Source organism: Hyla sarda, chromosome 8 (assembly GCF_029499605.1).
Source record: "Hyla sarda isolate aHylSar1 chromosome 8, aHylSar1.hap1, whole genome shotgun sequence".
NCBI lineage: Eukaryota > Metazoa > Chordata > Amphibia > Anura > Hylidae > Hyla > Hyla sarda.
Window position 1 is genome coordinate 19,509,920 of NC_079196.1, and position 26,803 is coordinate 19,536,722.

Genomic DNA, 26,803 nt, shown 5'->3' on the forward strand with positions numbered 1-26,803 from the left:
ACCTGGTGATGCTGTGCAGGATTGCCGCAATGGATTTTGAATGAAGGCGGGCCTCTTGAAGCTGATTGGTCGCTCGCTGCTGGATGGTATGGGGGCGACCAATCAGGAACGTGCCGTACATGGCTGTGTACAGTTACGCTGTCATAGGAAAAAGTCGGGGATGTCATCCAAACATGGGCATGGGGATGGTAGGCTTAACTCTGATTGGCTGTTCGGGATGTCGAGTGAGCCAATCAGAGAGGGGACGTATGAGTTCAGGTTGCAAGTCTTTGCCGCTGGTGGCGGCAGGATGTCTTTCAAATCTTTCAGCTGCTGGGCAGGTCCGGGCAGCGACCAATCAGGTTAAAGACGTATAATTCCTCTTTGGGGGATTCCTAGAGGCATCGGCGGCAAATCTTTTTTGAGGAATTCGACCAATCGCTGCTTGGGAAGGTCCGGGCGTGTGATTTTTTAAAGTTAAATTTTCAAAAATAAAATACAGAGAGGGATAAACTCTGCTTCTTTATTTGATTAAAAATTTTATTTAAAAAATAATTTATTTTGGTGGTCCACCGTCCCGCATTATGTGCTACCTAATATGGGGGAATCTATGTGCTGCCTAAAGGGGGGCTCTAACTACGTGCTGCCTAATATGGGGGAATCTATGTGCTGCCTAAAGGGGGGTTCTAACTATGTGCTGCCTAATATGGGGGAATCTATGTGCTGCCTAAAGGGGGCTAAAGCACGTTATTCCAAACAATTTAGGAATGTTAGGTGATTTATGCCCTTTATGGATTAAAACCAGACTCTGCATCAACTATGTAATTTTCCATGGGAGTTTTGCCATGGATCCCCCTCCGGGACGCCACAGTCCAGGTGTTAGTCCCCTTGAAACAACATTTCCATCACTATTGTGGCCAGAAAGAGTCCCCGTTGGTTTTAAAATTTGCCTGCCAATTGAAGTAAATGGCGGTTTGCCCGGTTCGCCAGTTCGCGAACTTTTGCAAAATTTTATGTTCGCGACATCACTAGTGACCATGTGACCTAAGGGTGACTTATGGAACCCCTCAGAGTCTCCCCCATATAAGCCCTGGGTGGAGCCTCTGCTCTCTCTCTTGTATGCTGAGTTGCAGTGAGGACACGTCCTACATGTGTGTCTGGAGGAGGCCTAAAGTCAGTCAAGCAGCCACAGATTCTCAAGTCCATTGTCCCACAGGTTAAGTCAAAGCCTGGTAAGCTACAGAAGGGGTGAAGTCAGTCATAGTCTGTCATAGTCAAGTCAGTCCAAGTCATCCTGTCTCAAGTCAGTATGGCCGGTGTGGTAATGGCGGGTTGTGTGGTGCAGGGCAAATGTTGTTACCCTAGGGGCAGATGGTATTAACTCCTTGTGTTCGTGATGCCAGGGCGTGGTTTAGCCTTAACCACCCGAGGTTATACTGCTGGATCTTGGGCTAAGCACGGGGGTAATGAAGACACCAACGCCAAGTTACAGACAACGGTAGCTTTACTGAGGGTAGACAAATGGTAAAGTCTATACAGTTCAGCCAGGGCCCACGGTGGTGACCAGTGACACAGAGACCTCGCAGGTTTGCTGGGACTTGTAGTAGACATTAGAATTTAGTGCCGGCCACGATGGATAGACAGAAGACTTGACTTGACTGACAGGACTGTGTCTTTAGCTTACGTGCACTTGACTTGAGGCTGCAGGACTGTTCTGGACACGCACACTAAGACGACTTGACTGCATTGGACCTCAGGAACAAGAGAGAGAAGCTCCACCCAGGCTTTATATGGGGGAGACAAGCAGGGAGCTCATAGGTCACCTTTGGGGTCAGCTGGTCACTAGTACCTCCTGGTTAACAATCACATGGTACATTTATTAAAGTCACAACACACAATAAAATGCATAACATATTTACATGGGGGAAAACAACTGCAGGGGGCCCTGGGGACACTGAAGGACACTGCCTGACAGGACAGGAGAGTACGGAGAAACACCATTCTGTACTGGGCCACCACGCTGGCATCCAAATTGTCCAAGTCCACTATAAGTCCCAGCAAGCCCTAAGGTCTTTGAAGTCACTGGTCACCTCTGTGGGCCTAGCCAAGCTGTATAGACTGTTACATCTGTCTGACATAGTAAAGCTACTGTTGTTCCGTAACTTGGTGTCAGTCATTATTGCCCCCGTGCCTAGCCCAGGATCCAGCGGTATTCCTTCGGGTGGTGTAGAGGATAAACCACACCCTGGCATCACGAACACAAGTGGTTAAAGGAGTACTCCGGAAAAGGAAAAGCGAAGTCCTAACTCGGCCGGCGAAAGGCTGAGCGGCAGTGTGACGTTTTCGGCCCCGGCACCTGCTGCCGGGGCCGAAAACGTCACACTGCCGCTAAGCCAATCGCCAGGCGAGTTGGTGAGTGCAGTATGACTCGCCGACCACCGGCAATCAAGAAGAGGATTGCGGCGGAGACCGGAGTGGGTTACCGGAGGCCCAGGGGGAGGTATGTACCTGTTTATTTTTTTACTGCCAGCAGTATGGACAACATTTTTTCTATTCCGGAGTACTCCTTTAATGCCCTCTGCCCCTAGGGTAATTCCATCTGCCCTCATCACACCCTCACCACAATATCATCCAAACATCTAAGAAAATTATTATTCCGATAATAAGATAAATATTATAAAACAAATATTATTCAATATTGCAATGCTGTTTCAAATGAGGGCTAGACCCCTAAGGCTGTGTTCACACAATGTAAAACAAAAGCAGAAAATACATTTATATCTCAAGGCAGAAACCCTTCTTGTTTTTTCGGGTAATTTTGTGTTTTTGAAGCTTATTTTAAAGCATATATTAATGTATTGTTTTTTTTTTCTCTTCCTGATGCTCAATATAATACTCATGGAATACACATAAAAAACAGGGTAATAGTGGATACAATGATGTACGGTAGCAGGCACCATTCATTTTAAAAACGCCTAGCGACTCTATTTGGGCGAATTTCTGCCGGCACTAGGACGATTTGGAAATGCGCTGTCTACATTGACTACAATGCATTTCCGAGCAGATTCCACAGAAAGAATTGGCATGTCCAGAACTGCTGCGGAAATTCTGCCGTGTGCACGTTGCACCAGAATCTTATTGAAAACAACTCAACTCTGATTTAACAGAATTTCTGACCTGAATTTTTCCACTGGATTCCACTCGGAAATTCTGCTATGTGAATGGGGCCTAACAGGACTCAACAGGGTAGTGGTGATGCCAATGGATATCTCTGCAGCATAAGCACAATGGGGGAGGTTTATCAAAACCTGTCCAGAGGAAAAGTTGCCCAGTTGCCCATAGCAACCAATCAGATAGCTACTTTCATTTTTAACAAGGCCTCTGCAAAATGAAAGAAGTGATCTGATTGGTTGCTTTGGGCAACTGGTGAACGTTTCCTCTGCACAGGTTTTGGTAAATCTCCCCAATGTGAACTTACCCTTAGGCTAGGTCCATATTGCATTACCGCCACTCATTAGATGTATTCTTTGGCATCCTGACGAACACTGGAATGCCAACGCATACTGTAACGCAGGACAGCCACTACCTTTCATGTTAATGGACAATACCTTTTTTTTAGGGGACTCACAAAGATCCCAACCAGTGTGCATCCAGCTGTTTAAAACTATAACTCCATAGCATACCCGGACAGCCAAAGGGTCGGAACACCCCCGTTGATCGAAAACGGGATGCCGAAGTATACTGTTAACGGGAGCAGCGCACCCCATTCACTTCGGCTGCTGAACATAGTCACCCCTAGTGACTCCGTTCGGAACATAATTGCTATTTAAAGCGCATTCATGACAGGGGCTGTTGTGCTTTTGAAATAGCGCACACGTCCCGAAAGGAGTCTCTAGGTGACTCCTTTTGGCCATTGAATAGAATGGGGTCCACTGTGCCCGTTAACTGTATAAGTTAGCATCCTGTTTTCGGCGGGTTGCCGATGGATACGATTAACGGGGACCAAACGTAGAGTATTCCGAAACTTAAAATAGGTTTACACTGCGTTAATGCCCCGTTAATTGTTTTGTGGTGAGCCACGGGGTGCGATGTGAGGTGTAAGGGGCAGATGGTGTTGCCAAGGGGCAGATGGTATTAACCTCTTCGTGTTCATGACACCAGGGCGTGGTTTGCCTATGTAACCACCCGAAGGTAGTACCGCTAGTCCTAGGTTAGGCAGGGGCAAATAATTGTCCAAGGCCAGGTTAAGGTTAACGGTAGCTTTTACTGAGGTAGACAGTTGCTAATTCTCTACTTTTCAATTTCTCTCACTCTTCATGTGGTTCAATCTTTTTGATTCAACTCCACACTCTGTATACCCCAGGATATAATCGGGGTGTTATGTATATTAGCACGGGATCTATTTTGCAGCGTCCCTTATTTAAATATATAGGCAAACTATATCCGTCTGTCTCCAAATTGTTTTTAATATATCTTTTACCATGTGTGTTCAATTTTAACAGTTTGTTTGTTAACAGAACATTTTTGAGTTTATTTTCCAGGACCCATCTCACATGGTTCTACTTGGTGTCTTGGTTGGTTTAGATGTTGGTAATACTGTATTACCCATTTGGTCTAAAAGGAACCATTAGTGGATATGAAAATATTATATTCCCTGCATTCACCCTCTTTTTCGCTTGCAGCTTGGTGTATTCACGGTACACATTCATTTCACCATTTATTATAATATATTTCTCACTAGTCAGCTACATATATTTTAGTGGTTGAGACACTTAGATTATTATATGATCACAGTTTGGATCTTCATGTGTATCACATTTAATATTCACCATCACACATTATAAAATACATCTTATTTTATTATTTTTTTTATCCCCTTTTTTTATATAATTTTTTGCACTTGATTGGTTATAACCAGTTTTTCTTGTATTTTGTCACACTAATATGATTTTGTGATCATGTTATTTTATGTCTTTTTCTCACTTGTATATTTTTATGATCCTCCAGGTATGTAAGCGAGTGTATAGTGAATGCAGTGATTACTCAGGACATTCTTCTCAGCGGTGCGATGTCCAGTGCGCCTGCGCCGTGTTCTTCGCCAGTGACGCGGCCCTCCGAAGCGACTGGAGTCCAGTGCGCATGCCCGGGAACACTGTTTCTCGGTCCTGCGCAGATGGACGTAGACGCCAGAAGTGGGGCCAGCCTTTGTTCCGGCGGGACATGGCGCAGGCGCCGATGGAATCTCCACACCGCTGTAGGTAATTTATATCATTATGGCAACACATATAAACCACCACACCACTCACATAGTCAGTACCTCTTGAAAAAGGGAAACCAAAACGATCGTAGGGGTCGGTCGCAGAGTTCGCTATCCCACATGGGTAGGTTACACATTGACTTTTACTGAGTACTTAGATATGTTGTCCCCAATATCATTGTATTTCAATATGCACTCTCAGACCTGGCTATACACCAGTTCTGGGCTATATTACTAGCTAATCTTGATACATTTTTATGCAGCATTTGTATGGATAGCCCATAGTGGCTAAACTGTGTTATTCCATAGACTGCTATATATAGGGTGTGGACAATTTCTATGTACTCATTTGTATGTATTATTCTTACTCTGTGCCAGATATTTCTGTGTTGGATTTCCATTGCAATACTTCACTTTCTTGCATCTATATGTTTTTTATGTAAAACATTTTCAATAAAGATTTATATGTTTATACTTAAGGTGGTGTTATAACTCCAATTTCTCTGTATACAGTCTATACAGTTCGGCCAGGATCCCAGAGAGATGACCAGTAACACAGGGGACCTCGCAGCTTGCTGGGACTTGCAGTGACTGGAGAGACTATAGGTGCAGGCCACACTGACTACAATTGACTTGACTTAACTGAAGATGATGACGGATGATAAAGATGACTTGACTTACTGACTTGTGGCTGTAATTTAGGTTGAGGCCTCCAGATGTGCTGGACACTGACCCTGAGACGTCTGGACTTGACCTCAGCAGAAAGTGAAACATGAGAGAGATTGCAGTACCTCCCCCTCTTAATAAAGGGGGGCTGTGCAAGGAGCCCATAGGCCAACTGCGGGTCACCTGGTCCCCTGGTGCTCTAGGTAACAAACATATGACTTAAACATGTGACAAACATTATCATGTGACAAACAATCATATGACCCACTTCAAAGGTCCTTTTCACTTATGTTACAACCTATTCACATTATGGGGGAACACTGCAGGAGAGCCCTGAGGACGTAAAGGGACTCAACCTGACAGGACTGAAGGAGCATATCAAGTACTGGGACATCACAGTGACTCTGTTCAGGATGTATCCGTGGACTCATAATGGGGGCTGTAGCATTTTTGAAATAGCCCAGAAAGGAGTCACTATTTGATTCTGTTCGCCCATAGGCCAGCCCTGTTTCCTTACCTAGGCCCTGGGTGATGACATGGGCTGCGTAACCTCCTGACCTGCATGCGCACGTCCCTGCTGCGTGCCCCACGTGACGTCAGGGTAGTGTAGGAGGCTCCTCCGCCTACTGGCTGCCGCCTGCCTGAGGTCCCGCTGGCGGTCTCTGCCTCTGGAGTCTTCCCAAAGGTACCAACGGTCCACCAAGCATGAACTGATTTGCCATTCAGGTACACACAAAAGCTAGGTGACAATTTTTCACCTAACTTTTCCCTGCTCCTGAATGGCACGTCTGCTTATAATAGCTGAGCTATTATAGACACATTTGCCTAGAAGTTATAGACAAATAGATTGCCGAAGCCATCGCTTCGGCTCTGCCATAGAGTTGTATTGAGGGGGGCGTGACAGCCGCCGCTTTGTGCGGTGGTCAACACGCCCCCTTCCCGCGGGCTGTCAGGGCCCCGTACAGGAGATTGCCTGTGACCCCAGCAGACCCCCCGCGATCTGAAACTTATCCCCTATCATTAGGATAGGGGATATGTTTTTCACCACTGGATTTCTCCTTTAAGGCTATATAAGCAGCAATGGCATCTAGGAGCAATAAAAAGCTTTGTGCCAATTTTTCACGTGGCTTTTCCATGCTCCTGAATGGCATATCTGCTCATAATAGATCTGCTGTAAGATAGAAGTGCCTATAAGCAGATATGCAATTCAGGAACACAGAAAAGCTTGGTGAAATTTTCTCACAATTTCTAGCTTTTTCTTGCTCCTTCTTGCTGCTTCTATCAGCTCAGCTATTGTAAACAGATATGGTATTACCATTTGGGCACTATAGATGGGCGGGGTTCACACTTTTCACACAAAAATTAAAGTTGTCTAAAGTGCATCTATCGTACTTTACTTTCACACTGCTGTTGTGCCCCTCCCATAAATGGCTGTTAGGCTCTTTTTTTTCTTTCCAACCTTTAGCAGCCGTTTTTGGGACGGGGCACAATGGGCAATAACGGGTCCCGATGGATCCCATTTACTATAATAGGGTCCGTCGGGTGCCGTTATTTCGTAATGGGACTAGCAGGAGAAAATTACGGCGCAAGCAGTAATTTTCCTCCTGCTATTCCCCCAGGCTCCCCCGTGTCCTTACGACAGTGTGAAAGGAGGTTTATGCATATGAAATTGTTAGCATAGCCAAAAAAGTTGTTGATGTATGGATACTTTGCATATCTTCATAGATGTTGTCTGTTTCTTTTATTTCACTAAACAAAAATAACATTTTTTTAGGGGTGCATTGATTGTCAAAGAGGTGTGGCTCGGGTGCTCAGTGCTACAGGGCCCCAAAAAATTGCTTGCCGAGGGTCCAATCAAAATGAAAGAAGGCCCTGGAAGTGAATGGAGTCCGCTGCTCCCGTAAACAGTATACATCAGCATTGCCATTATCGGAGGGATGCTGACGGATACAATAAATGGGGGCAGGAACGCAGAGTGATCGTACCCTCAAACTCTTTCCATAAGTTCTTTGGACTTTAATAGCATTGGTGAGTAGTTGGTGAGGGTCGAAACACACTACGTTTTAACCCCCGTTAATCATAACCGTCTACATTCCGACGAAAACAGGATGCTGACGTATACTGTTAATGGACGCAGCGGACCCCATTCAATTCTATGGCCGAAAGGAGTCACCTAGTCACTCTTTTTGGGATGTGTGCGTTATTTCAAAAGCGCAACAGTCTGTCATGATTGTGCTTAAAATAGCGCATATGTTCCAAACGGAGTCACTAGAGGTGACTCCGTTCGGCAGCAGGTTTGAATGGGGTCCGCTGCTTATGATAACAGTATACGTCGGCATACCGTTTTTGGTGGGATGCCGATGGATACGAATAATGGGGGCCAAAACGTAGTGTGTTCCGACCCTTAATAGGGGACTGATTTAGTACCCTGTAGGGATGCCATAAATGTTGGGAATACCACTTTAAGAGAATAAATTCCTCAGGCTCTGGCCCAGCTGAGTCTTATGGGTCACTGAGTAGATGGGCCGGCCCCAGCAGCCTGTGGCTATAAAGCTCTTACCATGGCTGCTCTTCATTGTGTTATAGGAAGCTGTGGGCTGGTGAGTAGCAGAGTTGTGGTGGTTCTGGGTCCTTGGATGGTATAATAGGTCATACTTTAGTTATTGTCTGGTGGTTTCCCATTGTTGTGGTTTATTTTATTTGCTGTTAATGTACTTTAGTGTAGTTAGAAATTACTTCTGTTCTGCTTTTTGCTGCCTGGGCATAGACCTAGTGGAGGAACTTATCAGTGTGTGTAGACTTTATTTTTACTCTACATTTGTTGCAGTTACTACTTTTGTGACTTATGAGTAGATTTTTCTTGTGACTATGGTTATGTCTAATATGGCTCTGATATGTATTTCTACCTAGTTCTAACTACTGAGCATTATAAGGTCTATAGTTTATTAGCTGGGATGAAGCCAATCATGGAGCTAAAGAGTGCCAGAAGATCTTGTATGAAATCTGGAAAACAGAAAACCATACAGAAATCCACAAAGAACTATAAGAAGCACTTGGTTAGAGTCCTGGACCAGGTAAGACTGTAGGTAGGGGGGGTAATTGCACCCCATCTTCAATAGACATTTTGGAATCTTAAGGGGCATTACAGAACATTAACTTTGGGTGCCCTTTTATGGATCATGTATAAACCCCATTTGTCCAGTATGTAAGACTGTTTCAAAATAAGAACATTAGGAAGTGTGGTCTTTGGTTCATAGATATGAAGGGGTTGGAAGCCTCTGAACTAGGCATGGCATTCTCATCTACTGATACAGATGCATGCACTGAATAAATGCTATATGTGGCACTAAGGGCGTATATGTACTTATAGGGTGCAGGCAAATTTAAAGAATATGTAGTGTTGGGATGGCCGACAACTGCTGTATTGCCATAACCATGCCTGCTCTGTCCTAGGCACAGCAGACAACAAGCCAACAGCTTTGGGCCCTTGATGTCTTGACCAGAGAAGTTGCCCATGCTGATAGTTTCCCCTTGGTAGCAGCAGAAGCCGCACGACTCTGCCATTACAAACCCCGAAGAGCCATCACCAGCCCTGAGATCTGCTCAGCACTGAGGGCACTAGAACGAGTCAAGATGGTAACCCAAGGATAGTCCAAGCTGGAGGCTGATCTACTGCAGGTGGAGCAGGATTTCTAGTATATGAAATGGCAAGGCATGTTTTAATTATATGGAAATAAAAGTATTTTTATTTATCTGGTCTAGATGCAGATCCTTCCATAATCTAATTTTAGGGTGGCATGGGGTGCACTCTGCAACTTAACTGGATACCCCAAGCTCATGTCTGATTCCGCAGGTGAATTGTCTGTGCCATGCTTTACACTGCTACAGAGTGCACTAAGGCGGAGTTCAGTGTATTGTACCTAAAGGATGTAGCTCTGTAAGTGCATATTATCTACATCACTGCGGATTACCTAGCTAAGCGGGGGAGGTCTGACACCATCATGAGCATGGAGGTTCCTTGCCCCCTGGGTGAATTGGAGGGATTAACCATATGTTTCTGATGCATTCACTTTAGGTCGAGTGGTCGCTCCTGCCCGATCAGCTACTCTTATCCTCTTATGAAGAGCATAGGAGATGTCGTATTGGGGTAGAAACATTAAAGCTGTTTCCCAGTCAGTGTGCATCTAGCAAATACACTACCGCCACCATGTACTGAGTTGTGGTTTGGAGACTAAGCAGATCAAAGCAAATAATCATGTAAACAGTGTTTGTGGGGAAAATGAAGCTTTATGGGGGAGATCTATCAAAACCTGTCCAGAGGAAAAGTTGAGTTGCCCATAGCAACCAATCACATCGCTTTTTTCGTTTTTGAAAAGGCCCCTGAAAAATTGGTGTTCTGATTGGTCTCTATGGGCAACTCGGCAACTTTTCCTATGGACAGGTTTTGCTAAATCTTCCCCCTATTACTATTCACAGCAAATACTAAAGAGCTTTAGGCTACATTCACACTATTGCTGAGCTCCGTACTGTTCGGCACCAAACAGACTTGTTCCTGACAGATCTGGTTTGACTTGCATGCGGTCGGATGGGGGTCTTAATTGGGGGGGGGGGGGGTGTAAACGAGATGTTAAAAAAAAAAAAATACTGAACATGCAGGATTTTTCTTTCTCTTCCGCTTGGCTTCAGTCTTTTGAGACAGAGCTCAATGGTGATGTGAAGAAAGTCTTGGGAGTTGCAGATTTTATGGTTTTTGTAACTTTAAGATTTGCTTACACAGGCAAATTCTTATGTCCATTTTCTGCAGCTGACCTTGTTAATTAAAGGCAATCGGTAGCAAAATTGGCTACAAAAATATGCAGCGACACATGTACATTTGAATGTACCATTAGGCACAGTTTACTTTCCCCACATGTTTGTCAATGGACAGCAAAAGTTACAGAAATGGACTCATGGGGTGTTCACCCACATCAGACTTGCAGCTTTTAGGGCTCATTCACACTACAGGATCTCTGCCTGGAGCAGGCGCTGGCACTAGGACTGCTGGGAAATGCAGTCTCAATAGACAAACACATTTCAGAGCAGATTTCTCAGAATATGTACATTGATGGGTCTGGAGTTTCTGCAGTGGAATATCTTCCTGAGAAATTCCTTAGGCTTATGTTCACACCTCAGGATTTGCATGGAAATTTCACTGCAGCAGGGTCACATTGAATTCAATTGGATTGTGCTGCGCTGTGCACATGGTGGAATTTCTGTACATGTTTCCAAATCTTGTCTGCAGAAAGATCAGTTCCTTTTTTTCTGCGGACTTTGCACGGAATGGGTAGCTGTCTGAGACTCTGCCCTCCTGTGTGATACTAGTGCCGGGATGTTAGGTCGGCGCCCACAATCTGCAGAATGTCTGCACCATGATTTTCTGTGGGGACATTCCGACATGTGAACATAGCCTTAGTTTGGTGACACAGAATCCCATTGAGAACAATTGGAGATTTATCAACTTGTCCAGAGGAAAGGTTGCCCATAGCAACCAATCAGCTTGCTGCTTTCATTTTTACAAGACCTCTGCAAAATGAAAGTAGCAATCTGATTGGTTGCTGTGGGCAACTGGACAGGTTGTTTATCTCGCCAATGAGGGGCTGCTGCACCAAATCTTCCTAACAAAATTACACTCGGAAAACCTATAGTGTGAATAGGCTCTTATGTATTTCTAATTGTCTAGTAAAATCTACATTGGCTCATGAGTGTAAACTTTTGTAATGTTTCCATTTTTGGCACGGGGTTAATGCGAGGCCCGTCCACAAGCAGGTAAGGGCTATGACTACAGTGGAATTATGGTCACTAGGCAACCACGCACTGCCCACACCAACGTGTTTACGTCATCACGTTCGGCTTCCGGCTGAACACTGCTTCCGGGTCACGTGAGCAGGATTTAAAAGGCCGCGTGGCGCTGCTCATTGTTACATCGCTATGAGAGATTTACGGGGAGGATCGCATCTCGGCTCAGCCGCTGTTCACATCAGGAGTCCGGGGACGGCAATGGATCTTTCGCGTGCACAGACATCTTCCTTGCCGGCGTGTTGGCACAGCAGAGGGTCCGCTCCGAGTGCAGCAGCATGGACATAGCCCGGACTGACCTAGCACATAGAATGGAGGAGGTAAGTGTCGCCAACTGTTTACCTGAATAATGTCCCCCGTACTCTAACAAAGGTGCCTCCAGCTGTAAAACTACAACTCCCAGCATGCCAAAGGCTGTTGTAGTTTTGCAATAGCTAGACACACTAGGTGAGAAACCTGGGTTGCACTGAACTGCTGCTGTAGGGAAGCCTTGATTTACCTATCAGGGCCAACGTGGATCCTCTGGAGGGAGATGGCGATGGGTTTGCTACATGAGCAGAAACAGCCACACAGCAACGAAGGGGTTACCCCAGTGTTTCCAAACACGTGGCTCCAGCTGTTGCAAAACTACAGGACTGACAAAACTAAAAGGAATGACAGAGTGGTATGCCTATAGATAATGGTCGGCCATAGTGGAATGCCCAGAGAATAATGGAAATGTAATATTGGAATTAGAGCCAAAACTATTTTACAGATCACATTTTAAATAGTTTTGGCGCTAATTCAAATATTACATTTCCATTCTCTGGGCATTCCACTTTGTCATTCCTTTTAGTAGGTCCCAAAACTACAGCTCTGCAAGGGTTGACCTATTGTAGCAAAGACGTGAAAGCCGAGGAATGATGACATAAAAGGCCGAATTACAGTGCCCCTCCCTGAGCAGTGATTTCTCTGTGGGGTATAATGACAAAAAACCCTGAAGCGAAATCTAACTGACCTCGGCCTTCACTGCAGCAATGAGCTTTACTAGGTCTCCTCAGAGCTAAAGCCACATGAGCTGTCTGGCAGCTTCCTGCAGGGGATTGGCTGCTTCCGGCCAACTGCTGAAGCTTGGGGGGGGGGGGGGGGGCTAGGAGGTGAAGAGTCCCAGCACTCAAATCTCTTCCATTACCCCCCCCCCCCCCCAAAAAAAAAAAAATTTTTTTTTATAACTTTCACCTATACTTTTTTATGGGGATGTTAATTTTCACCAGACGCTCCTTTTAGCCCTTATTTAGTACTGCAAGGACTGGGGCATAAGTGCGGGTATCGTGTTAGACTGTGCGTGTGGTCCAGTTCCTTATCTGTCTCTTACACCATTTGCTGAGTTACTTTTTTCCTTTATAGATCTGTGATCCTGTAATGTGTTCTGGTGGAAACGTTCCCCAGCTGCATTCATTCTAAATCACTAATGTATGGTGGCCATGATGCGGATCTGGATGGAAGGACTTGGCCCTGGTGACTGTATCACAAGATGGCTTCCTGCACTGGTGTAACCATTTACTGACTACTGGTAAGTTTAAAAAAAATTTGGCGCATAACTAATGAATTAATGCTACCTGCAAGCAGTTTCCTTTAGTTGGCTCTGAAGCAACCACAGATGTAAGTGGACGACTTCCCAGGTGGTTCTGTGCTTAGTCCATGTATGACCATAAAGGGCGATATCCACATCCCTCACCATAATGCAAATGTCTCACAGAACAAGAGGTCCTGGAGGACACCCTGTCTGACCTATGGCTTTTACACCTCTAGGGGAGATTTATCAACCTGTGTAGAGGAAGAGCGGTGCAGATGCCAAGAGCAACCAATCAGATCGCTTCTTTCATTTTTCACAATATCTTTAAAAATAAAAGTAGCAGTCTGGTTGCCATGGGCAACTGCACCACTCCATCTGCAGTTTTTGATAAATCTGCCCCCTAATGCTTTGTCAAGGGCTCGACCACTTTAGAGCAGGCTCTCCCAACCAGGGTGCCTACAGCTGTTGCCAGACTCCCAGCAAGTATGGACAGGCTTTGGCTGGGAGATAGGTGTGCGTGTTTCCCCTCCAATCGCCATGCCAAAGGCTGTCCAGGCTTGCTGGGAGTCTTGCAACAGCTGGAGGTGCACTTTAAAAAAAAAAAAAAAAAAATTATTTATTTGAGGGAGGGGGAGAGAGAGGAAAGCACTGCTGCCTTTCCCAATGCTGTCTTGTCTCTAAGGCAGCCTGTTTACCAGGACCTTTGTTTCTTTGGAAGACCTAATAAGTGGTTTTACATTATAGTGAGTTATGGATCTATCTCCCTTTTAGGCTTATAAATGACTTGTTATAGTCCTACTTGGATAGTATCTTGGAAGGAGCACCCTGTGGCATTAAGGGGGATGATGACCAAAAAGGCCGAATTGCAGTGTCCTCCTGAGCAGTTTACTCTGTAGGAGACACCATGACAAATCCTCCTGAAGCGAATTTTGGCTAACCCCGGCTTCCTCAGGGCAGAGTATGAGAATAAATAAGGTAAAGCTGTGGTATTGGCGATTTGCTGTCACCACTTGCATCACTGGACTAGGGTAGAGGTAGCTGCTTAAGTGTAGATTCTCATCCACTACAATGGGGTATGTTGGATTATTCCTCCCCTCCTGTGGAGTCTTGGTGTTCTGCTCCGGTTTGTCCTTCCTGCATATAGGACACGACCTGTGTCCCTATATGCAGGAAGGACAAGCAGAACCTTCCTTAGTTTGACTAGGTTTCTGTGTATTGCAGGCAGATATAAAGAGCAGCTGTGGTAACGCAAAGTGTGTGTGTGTGTGTGTGTGTACTATGGATCGACCGATATTGAGTTTTTTTTTTTTTTTTTTTTTTTTTTTAGGTTCGATAACGATAATATGTGAACTTTGAGGTCGATAGCCAATAACTTATACTGGAATAATCAGCTATTTACAGCCACAGGAACAGGTTATTATAAAACCGGGGGTGGCGGTCTTGGGGCGGGGGCATTATCGGCAAGATACACACCTTTTGATTAAACATTTATTTTGTCGCTTGACGAATTCAGTAATCAGGCAGGTGGGCATAGGAGGTTCTCAATATGTAATGTCAGGGGTTGTGTATTCAGTGCCTATATAGCAGGATCTTGGGAGCTGCCTGTAATGTAAAACAAGAACTGATCCTCCTTCCCTCATTAAAATGCTGCCATACCTGACATGCAATCCTAGAAGTGTGAGAATATTGCTGGGTACAGTGGTGCAGCCTCCTTACAGCATTGCTCGGCCCTGTATAATGTTGGAGCTGCTGTCACTTCCCTCCTCAGTACAGTCGGCTGTGGGTCCTGTGTCTGATCTGCTTATTCTTGGCTCCCACATGTACAGAGATGAAGGGAGCGCCATGCTTGGATGTTGTAAGTGGTGCTGGACACTCGACCCAGAGCTGCCGGTACTAGGGAAAAGGACATCAACTCCAACACTAAACAGGGCCTAGCAGTGGCGTCTCTATGGACATACTGGTACAAACATCTGTGATTGGGCACACGAAGATTTTCAGTGATGCCGGAAAATCACTAACTTGGGGGTGACCACAGGTCCTCTTATACAGAGATCTAGACTCTCATATGGGCGCAGTCATTTCTATAACACTGTCTTCTCCTTTCAGCAGATATCTACAGATTGGACAACGTGCCTAAGAGCCATGAATCCTGGAGCTTCTACAAGGTTTGTATCTCTAGTCACAAAATGAAACCCTGCAGCCATGTTAGTCTCCTGTCTATAGGTTATACAGAACAGACTTCGTAGGAAGGAGCTGTATAGACAAAACTCTAAATGAGATTATACAGGCTGAATGTAGTTGCTTGACACTTGAATGTATTTGAGCAATGAGGAAATTGCTGCAAGAAAATCCCCGCCCTGATAACTATATACAGAACTGAGCTGTCACTGTTGACATATAGCTTAGCATTTATTTGTGCTCGAGGTAGGATAAAAACTGCACCCTGCGGTGTCTGAACATGGCCCAATGACTGAGCTTTTTGTTCAGATGTCCCAACCCAGCAGCAGGTAACTATTTTTATCTTATCCTGCGCTAAGCACAACTACATCTCCACATAACTTTGTTTAAAGGGGTACTCTGCTGGTGCTGGGAGCTTGTGATGTCATGTCCTGCCCCCTTATGACATCATGCCCTCATTAAAAGTCTATGGGAGAGGGCATGATGACTCACGCCCCCTCCCATAGACTTGCATTGAGGGGGCGGGGCTATGATGTCAAAAGCTCCAGCATTCGGAAAAGTTTGTTTCAAACTCTGAGCAGCGGAGTGCCTCTTAAAGGGGTACTCCGGTAAAAAAAAAAATCTTTTAAATCAACTGGTGGCAGAAAGTTAAACATATTTGTAAATTACTTCTATTAAAAAATCTTAATCCTTCCAGTACTTAACTGCTCAATGCTACAGAGGAAATTCCTTTCTTTTTGGAACACTGACATCACGAGCACAGTGCTCTCTGCTGACATCTGTCCATTTTAGCAACCATGCATAGCAGATGTAGGCTAAGGGCAGCATGGTGGCTCAGTGGTTAACAAATCCCACTAAGGACAACAATAAATAAAGCGTTATTATTATAACGTCAGCAGAGAGAACTGTGCTCGTGATGTGAACAGAGAGCATTCCAAAAAGGAAAGCATTTCCTCTGTAGTATTCAGCAGCTAATAAGTACAGGGAGGATTACGATTTTTTAATAGAAGTAATTTACAAATATGTTTAACTTTATGCCACCAGTTGATTTAAAAGAAAAGGTTTTCACCAGAGTACCCCTTTAAGCACTTTCTGTGTTCCTCCAGTGGCTGCAGAACTACAACTCCCAGCATGGGAGTAAACAAATGGTGCACTCCAACCTGTGTCTGTTAGGTCGTGATGGGATTTGTAGTTTTGCTACAGGGTGGGGGAGAGCTGGCCTAAATCTGGTGCCCAAAGATCCAACTCATTACCACAGTACAATAGTAATTTTCACTCAAGTTCTCCCAAGGTTTGATCCTAAGATGTTAAAGCCGAGGAATGATGACATAAAAGGCCGAATTACAGTGCCCCCCTGAGCAGTGATTTCTCTGTGGGGGGCATAATGACAAAAACCCTTGAAGCGAAATCTAACTGACCTCGGCTTAAGACATTTTTTATATATTCTGACTCTCTGTAGCCATGAGCTTTACCAGGTCTCTTCTCTCACTTAGCAGGACGAGTCCAATGTCCTAAAGTCTCAATGCTCTGAGCAGAAGACATGTCCTGAGCCCTGCAGGAGGAGGATACTTGGTCTCAGAATGGCATGTGTGAAATCGGCTGAGACCATCAAAATGTCAACATGCTGCAAATATTGGGGTGGTCCAGAGATCCTGGGAGTCGACCCCAACAGATGGGAACGTGGAGAATTGTAACTGCAAGAGCTGTGACCCTGTATATGATCTATGTAATGTGAATAAAACGATTGTTTAAATGGACTGTTCTGTATTGCTGCCACAATCACAGGGCAAACATAAGTGTCTATGCAGGTGATATGCTTCTGTATAAAAAAAAAGTTAAATGGGCACTGTCATGAAGTAAAAAAATTGATATGTTGTAGTACTTAAGTACTACAACATATCTCTAATATACTTTAATTAAAAAAAATGATTTTAAACAAGTTTAAAATCACTCTTAAATTCGGCCACTAGGGGTCACCCTCCTAGTGGCCGAATGCATTCAGCAGTGATGTCACCACTGAATTTCGACTCATTTCAGCCTGGCAATGAGTCGAAATTCAGGCACTGCTGTACTGGCTCCCACCTGTCAATCAAACGGGTAAGAGCGAGCACGCTGATAGCTGGGGCTGCGCGCATTGGCCAGCTCCACTGGCCTTGCCCCCGTTACTCTGTCCGGAGGCAGCGCGCGCACTCATTGCTGCGCTGATCCTCCGGATGGGTAAGTCAGATTTAAGGTCTTATCTTAGCCGGGTCTGTAATATCGTGCACGGCAGGCCGGCGATGCTCCTCTACTCCTCCTCCCTGGATAGCACATGCACAGGTTAACAGGGAGGAGGAGACCCCGGAGCTGCCTGCCGTGCTATTGGCAGATCATCTATGCACGCTCCCGACAGGAGCGCTGCATAGACTATCTGAGGGTGGAAGCAAGCGCCCAGCAAGGCATCAGTGACTTCATGCCTGCTGGGAAGCGCTGCTTCCTGCCCTGCTTTATAGAGCAGATTCAGAAGAACTAAATCTGCTCTATTAAAGCGATTTAAAATGTTTTTAAAGCCAGGTAGGGGGTTAGGGCTAGATTACTAATAGGTAGGCACATATTAGATTATATATTGGTGGGAGCTACACTTTAAGCTCTTGCCTCCCCTATAAAGGAATGACCTTGTGGACTATAAAGTTGTGGACCTATTGTAATTCCTTGTAGGGTTATGGGGCAAGACTTGGCAACTTTTCCTCTGGACAGGTTTTGATCTCTCCCCCATGGTCTTAAAGAGTACCTGTCACCAAACTAAACTTTTTTTTTTTTGATATTCCTTTGTTATAAGAAACTTTGCTATTTTACTTGCTGTTAAAATTCTCAACCTTGTGTTTTTAATGTGATTGCAAAAAAATGGCCACTAGGTGGCTCAGTTCTGTTCCCAACAGTTAATTTGGTCTCCACCCGGACTTGCAGAAGTCCAAACTCGAAGTGCGTGCGGGGCATGGTGAGGCACAGCTCTCGCAGCCTTTAGTGATGTCGTGCCTGCTGGGGAATACCCCTAAAGCTGTGTTCACACAATGTAAAACAAAAGCAGAAAATGCATGTATATCTCAAGGCAGAAACCGTTGTCTTTTTTGTGTAAATTTTTTAGTGCTTTCTTAATTTAAAGCCTATTTTAATGTATTGGGGTTTAAATTTCTTCCATGCATATAAATAAACATTAACAGGGTAATAGTGTATACTATGATGTACAGTAGCAGGCACCATTCATTGCAAAATTGCCTAGTGACTCTAATTGGGGTGGATTTCTGCTGGTACACAAAGCTCTGATTTAACAGTTTCTGACCTGACTTGATCCACTGGATTCCACTTGGAAATTCAATGTGAATGGGGCCTAAACGGACTCAACAGGGTTGTGGTGATGCCAATGGATATCTCTGCAGCATAAGCCCAATGGGGGAGATTTATCAAAACCTGTCCAGAGGAAAAGTTGCTGAGTTGCCCATAGCAACCAATCAGATCACTTCATTCCTTTTTAACAAGGCCTCTGCAAAAAAGCTGCAATCTGATTGGGGCCACTTTTATAAGGGTTAGAACACCTGGTTAATCGAAAACAGGATGCCAACATATACTGTTAACATGAGCAGTGCACCCCATTCACTTCTGCTGCTGAACTGAGTCACCCCTAGTGACTCAGTTCGGGACATATGTTCTATTTAAATCGCACTCATGACGGGCTTTTGTGCCCACACGTCCGAAAGGAATCTCTAGTTGACTCCTTTCAGCAATTGAATAGAATGGGGTCTGCTGCGCCCATTAACTGTCAACATCCCGTTTTCGGCAGGTTGCTGATGGATACGATTTAACGGGACAAACAGTGTGTTTCAACCCTTAGACTAGGTTTATACTGCATTCATGCCCTGTGGGGGGGTGTGGTATAAGGGGCAAATGGTGTTGCCCAGGGGCAGCTTGCTGGTGCAGGCCACGCTGATTACAATGACGTGGCTTGACTGAAGATGACAGATAAAGATGACTTGACTTACTGACTTGTGGCTGCAATTTAGGATAAGGCCTCCAGATGTGCTGGACCCGGAGACGTCTGGACTTGACCTCAGCAGAAAGTGAAATACGAGAGATTTTAGTACCTCCCCCTCTTATAAAGGGGGGCTGAGCAAGGAGCCCATAGGCCAACTTGCGGGTCACCTGGTGCTCTCTGGGTAACAAACATGAATTAAACATGTGATAACCATAATCGTGTGAATCCCCTACTGGAACATCACAAAGCCCCCACCACCACCCTATTTAAGTAAAGTAACCCTCAAAGTCTGTCCTAGAAGGCTTGAGGAGAGAAACAGCCACGGGGCCAAATGCAGTCCCGGGGCATTGCAATTAACGTGCATTTCCAGGCTGTTGACAAAAACCTGATAAGGCTGGGTCCACACTACGTTTTGTCCCATACGGGAGCGCATACGGCAGGGGGGAGCTAAAACCTCGCGCTCCCGTATGTGACCGTATGCGCTCCCGTATGCCATTCACTTCAATGAGCCGACCGGAGTGAAACGTTCGGTCCGGTCGGCTCATTTTTGCGCCGTATGCGCTTTTACAACCGGACCTAAAACCGTGGTTGACTACAGTTTTAGGTCCGGTTGTAAAAGCGCATACGGCGCAAAAATGAGCCGACCGAACGTTTCACTCCGGTCGGCTCATTGAAGTGAATGGCATACGGGAGCGCATACGGTCACATACGGGAGCGCGAGATTTTAGCTCCCTCCTGCTGTATGCGCTCCCGTATGGGACAAAACGTAGTGTGGACCCAGCCTAATACAAGAGAGTCTATTTCAATTTCCATACATGCTCTGACAAATTGTATAACTGAATAACCATAGGATTACTGGAGAATAAGAACTATATATAGCAATGACAACATAACCTATGACTATAGTATAAACATGACTTATGGACTATGCATATTATGAAATTTGACTATGCATATAACTAAGACATGACACTGGCAGAATGGGTTGCTGGAGGCTTTCTGCCCAATGCCTTGGCTACTGGGGTCCCTTGGCATTACATACTTCTCCCCAGAACACTGGTTATATAGACATTTTATTAGATAACAGACATTTGTTACCTTTCACTTTTTAGGTTACGTGCATTGTGGATACTGGAATACCTTCTGGACAGCAAAGTATCCTGAGCACGTGGACAAAATAAATTACATTAGACATATGCAACAACTTAAAGACATTTGAATGGACTATGATGTAGTGAGTGCTACAGCCCTAATGTACATTAAATATGTGTACATGCATTTATGCGCACTCAATGATGTGTAGTACATGACTTTAATATGTATTAAACTTTTGACTGTACATGATGTTGGTGATGGGGTGAAATGTTGCTTCTCCCGACTGTTCAGGATACCCCCCTGCAAAGAAAATTGCCAGACACCAGAAAACACGGTACGCCATGACTTTTGGTGTACAAAAAAATTATACTACAACCATTTTAGTACGGAAACACATATGTTCCTTGTGTAGAATGGTAAGCAAAAATATATTACTATGACAATATGTACACAGATATCCATGTATCGCTCAGTAGTCCAGTTACACTATAGAGTTCAGGTTCTGTTAGGTTCCAAAGAATCTTGGCCAAAGCCGGGCACAACACTTACAAAATTAGTTACCACAAAACTTTCTTGACTAGTTCATCAGGCACTGTGCTTAAACGTTGCTTGTAAATCTGGAACAACAAAATATTGTGCTTGGACACAGGAGTCAGTCTCACGACCAAGTTTGGTAAAGTTACTGTACACAAGTACACAAATAGTGACGTTTCTTTTACGTAGGTACTCTTCCGATCCAACCTCGTCAGTCAGACTGTCTTTTAAGCTGGGATGTATACCTAGGACCACAAGACTGGGCCCCCTCCATGGGGTTGATGTGTGTTCCCTGAGACATGGGACAAATGGGATTCAATGATGGTCGGACTCACAGTAACCACCACTTGTACAGCGGCAGCTTGTGCCACTGGGGGTTTAACTGTCGGTGCCTGTTGGTCCGGCCAAACCTCCGCAACGGCCAGAGTAGGCCAAGGCACTTTTGTTGGTGCCTGATAATCAGGCCAAACCTCTGGGGCAGCCAAAGTAGGTCTGGGCACTCTCGTTGGTGCCCGATAGTCAGGCCAAACCTCCTCAAGAGCAGGAGTAGGCCTGGGCACATCTGTAGAAGACCCTTGACACAGATACTTGGGGTCCATAGCAGGCGGCTCCAGATACTCTTCCTGAAAAACTGCTCCCTTGACGTTTGGTGGCAGGAGACCAAATGGATCTGAGCCAAAGGGGATTTGTGTGGGATTCTTAGGTCTAGTGACAGCTGCTGCCCACTCCCCTCGCAGACTCTATACAGGTGTGTACTCCACAATTTCCCTGCTCTTCAGAGAATACATAGCTGGGGGGAGATAGTCCTTTGAACTGCCCTCCTGTTCACTAGAAAGATGCCCCCATGGTGGCAGTCCATAATCTCACTTTGTCAAATTTGATTACTGCTCTGCGGCAGCGTTCCAGGAGTGGCTCACCCTCCTGGGGGTGCTCTAACTTTCTTAAGTACAGGGCCTCCAACTTTTTGGTATCTTGCTGCTGCTCCTGTCGCACCTCGAATGGCAGCTGCATCGGCCCATATCTCTCCATCCTTTGCACCCTCAGTTCCTACAGAATGGTGGCCACCTCAGCGTCTCTCTTAGCCCTTTCGACTGGGCTGGAGGAACTGAGGGAAGGGACTTCCCTGGTAGGGGAAGAAGATGCTCCCTCATGTACTGGATCAAGTTAGGCTCATCGCCAAATAGCCACTTAGGTAGCGCGGTGGTGACTGGCGATGTGCTGGGGGCTGCTGGACCTGGGGCTCTGGCTCTGGAAGGGGGGAAGATGGCGGGTAAAGAATTCTGCCTTGGCCAGAGTACTCACTTCTGACTCCTCCGTTTCGATCTCCGCCCAGGATCCTCAGGTCTGGTGGTGGGGTGACAGCCTCACCGGCGATGGCTCTCATGATGACTTTGGCGTACCTTCCGCCGGGGTTGAGGCCCACTCTCCATCATCCTCTGGCAAAGGCACCTTCAGGTGGGCGTCTTTGGCCTCAATGGCAAGCTTGGCAGGCGATCCGCTTACTCCTGGAACACCTGGGCCATGGCCCCTGGCAATCTTCCGGTGCCACCATAGGACTCTCCGCACACATGGACAGCTTCTTACGCACAGCCAGCACTTCCGCAGAACTAAAGAGGTCAGTCACAGCATTGCTTCTTATACCGGGCTCCAAAAAAATGGCCGCCGGACGGAACTTCGTCATCAGCGGGGCCTGGGATTAGAAGTGACTCAGCGGTGCATCCTCTTCTTAAGCACCCCTTCCCCGGCCTTGGTGGGAGATTGACCAGCGCGGGACGTTTTTGCACGCTTCTCTAACAGCAGATTAACCATTTCAGGTACAAGGGCAGACATTATGGCACGTAACATTGCTTTAGGTTGAGGCCTCCAGATGTGCTGGACACTGACCCTGAGACGTCTGGACTGGACTTGACCTCAGCAGAAAGTGAAACATGAGAGAGACTGCAGTACCTCCCCCCCCCCCTTATAAAGGGGGGGGGGCTGAGCAAGGAGCCCATAGGCCAACTGCGGGTCACCTGGTGCTCTCTGGGTAACAAACATATGACTTAAACATGTGACAACCATTATCATGTGACTAACAATCATGTGACCCACTTCAAAAGTCCTTTGCACTTAATATACAACCTATTCACATTATGGGGGAACACTGCAGGAGAGCCCTGAGGACGTACAGGGACTCAACCTGACAGGACTGAAGGAACATATCCTCTACTGGGATATCACAGTTTATTTTGGCATCCCACCAAAAACGGGATGCCGAAGTATCTTGTTAACAGGAGCAGTGCATCCCATTCATTTCTATGGCCGAATGTCGCCCCTAGTGACTCTGTTCAGGATGTATCCGTGGACTCATAATAGGGGCTGTTGCGTTTTTCAAATAGCCCAGAAAGGAGTCACTATTTGATTTTGTTTGCCCATAGAAGTGAACAGGGCCATCGTCGGGCAAAAGGGGCAGCTGCCCTGGGCCCTGTCATTCCTGGGGACCCAAAGCAGCTAGCCCTTTAGCCCCTACGTTAAAATAGGCCCAGCGGCCCAGTACCTGCGGCAGCTACATTTGCAGAAAATGAGGGCCGGCCCTGTGATTTCCCAGGCCGGCCCTGCTTTCTTACCTAGGCCCTGGGTGATGACGTGGGCTGCGTAACCTCCTAATCTGCTGCGTGCCCCACGTGACATCAGGGTAGTGTAGGAGGCTCCTCACCCTAGTGGCTGCCACCTGCCTGAGGTCCCGTTGGCGGTCTCTGCCTCTTGAGTCTCCCCAAAGGTACCACCAGTCCACCAGGCATGAACTGATTTGCCATTCAGGTACATAGAAAAGTTAGGTGACAATTTCTCACCTAGCTTTTCCATGCTCCTGAATGGCATGTCTGCTTAAAATAGCTGAGCTATTATAAGCAGACATGCCATTCAGGAGCATGGAAAAGCTAGGTGAGAAATTGTCACCTAGCTTTTCTGGGCTCCTGAATGGCATATCTGCTTATTATAGCTCAGCTACTATAGATAGATTTATCTATAACTTTTAGTCAAATCTGTCTATAATAGCTGAGCTATGATAAGCAGATAAGCAATTTTTTATTTTGTAATAGGACGAGAAAATGACGGCGCAATCAGATCTTTTGCTCCCGCTATTCCCCTAGGCTCCCATGACAGCCGTCACACTACCGTGTCCGAACGACAGTGTGAAAGAAGCCTTATGCATATGAAATTGCCAGCATAACCATAAAAGTTGTTGATGTATGGATACTTTGCATATCTTCATAGATGTTGTTTGTTCCTTTTATTTCACTAAACAAAAATAAAAATTTTAGGAGTGCATTGAGTGTCAAAGAGGTGTGGCTAGGGTGCGCAGTGCTAAAGGGCCCAAAAAAATTGCTTGCCCAGGGTCCAATCAAGATTAAAGATGGCCCTGGAAGTGAATGGGGTCCGCTGCTCCTGTAAACAGTACAGTGACCCCTTGACCTACGATGGCCCCGACATACGATCATTTCAACATACGATCACTCTCAGAGGCAGCATCAACATACGATGCTTTTGTATGTCGGGGCCATCGCATAAACGGCTATCCGGCAGCGCAGACTGCTTCAGCTTCCACCGGATATCCGTTTACGGTGCCCCGTGGGTTCCGCTGAAGATCACTTACCTGTCCTCGGGGCTCCGGCGCGTCCTCTTCAGGATCCCCTGCATCGTCGGCGCTCTCCATCTGCGTCATCACGTCGCTGCACACACCGTCCCGTCATCCAATAGGAGCGGTGTGCGTAGCGACGTGATGGCGGCGACGGAGAGCGCGGTTGCCGGGGAAGCAGAGGCCTTGCCGGAGCGTCGGGGACACCTCGGGGACGCGGTGACAGCGATGGACAGCGACATCCCGGGCAGCGGTGACGAGCGGTGACGGTCCGGAGCGGCGGGGACAGGTGAGTACAACTTCCTCTAACAGTGGTCTACAACCTGTGGACCTCCAGATGTTGCAAAACTACAACACCCAGCCGTTGGCTGTCCGGGCATGCTGGGTGTTGTAGTTTTGCAACATCTGGAGGTCCGCAGGTTGTAGACCACTGTCCTATACTTTACATTGCACGGATCCCTCAACATACGATGGTTTCAACAAACAATGGTCCGTTTGGAACGGATTACCATCGTATTTTGAGGGACCACTGTATACATCAGCATCACCATTTTTTGAGGGATGCCGATGGATACAATAATTGGGGGAAGGAACGCAGTGTGATCGTACCCTCAAACTCTTTCCATAAGTTCTTTGGCCTTCAATAGCATGTTGGTGAGGGTCGAAACACACTACGTTTTGACCCCCGTTAATCGTATCTGTCTACATTCCGATGAAAACAGGATGCTAACGTATACTGTTAACGGACGCAGCGGACCCCATTCAATTCTATGGCCAAAAGGAGTCACCCAGTCACTCTTTTCGGGACGTGTGTGCTATTTTAAATTAAAAGCGCAACAGCCCCTGTCATGATTGTGCTTAAAATAGCCCATATGTCCCAAACGGAGTCACTAGGGGGGTCCGCTGCTCCCGATAACAGTATACGTCGGTATCCTGTTTTTGGTGGGATGCCGACAGATACAATTAACGGGGGCTAAAACATAGTGTGTTCCGACCCTTAACCTCTTAATGATGCAGGGCGTACCTGTACGTCCTGCGCCCAGTCCCGGTAAATAACGCGGGCTCACTCCGTGACCCTGCGTCATACCGGGTCGGTCCCGGCGGGACCCTGGGCTAATAGCATGCGGCACCAATCGTTGTGCCGCATGCTATTGACCCTTTAGATGCAGCGATCAAAGTTGATCGCCGCGTCTAAAATGAAACAAAGTTTCCCGGCAGCTCAGTCGGGCTGATAGGGACCATCACAATAAAATCGCGATGTCCAGATCAGTTAGAACGCTCACCTGTCTCCTTCGCTTCCGATCGGCGATCGATTGCTCCAAGCCTGAGATTCAGGCTTGAGCAATCAACCGCCTATAACACTGATCAATGCAAAGCTATGTCTTTGCAGTGATCAGTGTAAAAGATCAGTGTGTGCAGTGTTATAGTCCCCCTATGGGAGCTATAACATTGCAAAAAAAAAAGTTAATAAAGGTCATTTAACCCCTTCCTAAATAAAAGTTTGAATCACCCCCCTTTTCCCATAAAAAACAAAAACAGTGTAAATAAAAATAAACATATGTGATATCGCCGCGTGCGGAGATGTCCGAATTCTAAAAATATATCTTTAATGAAACCGCACGGTCAATGGCGTACGCGCAAAAACATTTCAAAGTCCAAAATAGCGTATTTTTGGTCACTTTTTATATCATGAAAAAATGAATAAAAAGCGATCAAAAAGTCCGATCAAAACAAAAATGGTACAGCTAAAAACTTCAGATAACGGCGCAAAAAATGAGCCCTCATACCGGCCCGTACGCGGAAAAATAAAAAAAGTTATAGGGGTCAGAAGATGAGAATTTTCAACGTATAAAATTTTCCTGCATGTAGTTATGATTTTTTTCAGAAGTACGACAAAATCAAACCTATATAAGTAGGGGATCATTTTAATCGTATGGATCTACAGAATAAAGATACGGTGTCATTTTTACCGAAAAATGCAAAAGTTACAAAATGGCATTTTTTCTTCAATTTTGTTGCAGAATTAATTTTTTTTCCGTTTCGACATGGATTTTTTTTGGTAAAATGACTGTCACTGCA

At 45.9% G+C, this 26,803-nt stretch overlaps 1 protein-coding gene, 1 long non-coding RNA gene and 3 other non-coding genes across 6 annotated transcripts; all 5 read left to right on the forward strand.

The window, feature by feature from the left end:
• Nucleotides 1-7,682: 7,682 nt before the first annotated feature.
• Nucleotides 7,683-10,451, forward strand: LOC130284645 (histone H2B-like). Its single transcript, XM_056535199.1, has 3 exons — nucleotides 7,683-7,698; nucleotides 8,813-8,976; nucleotides 9,356-10,451. The coding sequence occupies exons 2-3, from the start codon at nucleotides 8,857-8,859 to the stop codon at nucleotides 9,551-9,553; spliced, it is 318 nt and encodes a 105-aa protein (XP_056391174.1). The 5' UTR covers nucleotides 7,683-7,698; nucleotides 8,813-8,856; the 3' UTR covers nucleotides 9,554-10,451.
• A 1,064-nt stretch (nucleotides 10,452-11,515) lies between these two features.
• Nucleotides 11,516-17,223, forward strand: LOC130284431 (uncharacterized). Of its 2 annotated transcripts, none has more exons than XR_008847037.1 (5): nucleotides 11,516-12,057; nucleotides 13,124-13,289; nucleotides 14,620-14,705; nucleotides 15,402-15,457; nucleotides 16,964-17,223. It is a non-coding gene; the product is annotated as an uncharacterized LOC130284431 (long non-coding RNA). The 2 variants fall into 2 exon arrangements; XR_008847036.1 differs by having other exon boundaries at nucleotides 11,517-12,057; nucleotides 15,399-15,457.
• LOC130290163 (small nucleolar RNA SNORD89) lies at nucleotides 12,629-12,740 on the forward strand. The gene has a single exon (XR_008847531.1). It is a non-coding gene; the product is annotated as a small nucleolar RNA SNORD89 (small nucleolar RNA).
• LOC130290164 (small nucleolar RNA SNORD89) lies at nucleotides 14,127-14,236 on the forward strand. The gene has a single exon (XR_008847532.1). It is a non-coding gene; the product is annotated as a small nucleolar RNA SNORD89 (small nucleolar RNA).
• Nucleotides 16,783-16,894, forward strand: LOC130290161 (small nucleolar RNA SNORD89). Its single transcript, XR_008847529.1, has one exon. It is a non-coding gene; the product is annotated as a small nucleolar RNA SNORD89 (small nucleolar RNA).
• Nucleotides 17,224-26,803: the final 9,580 nt, after the last annotated feature.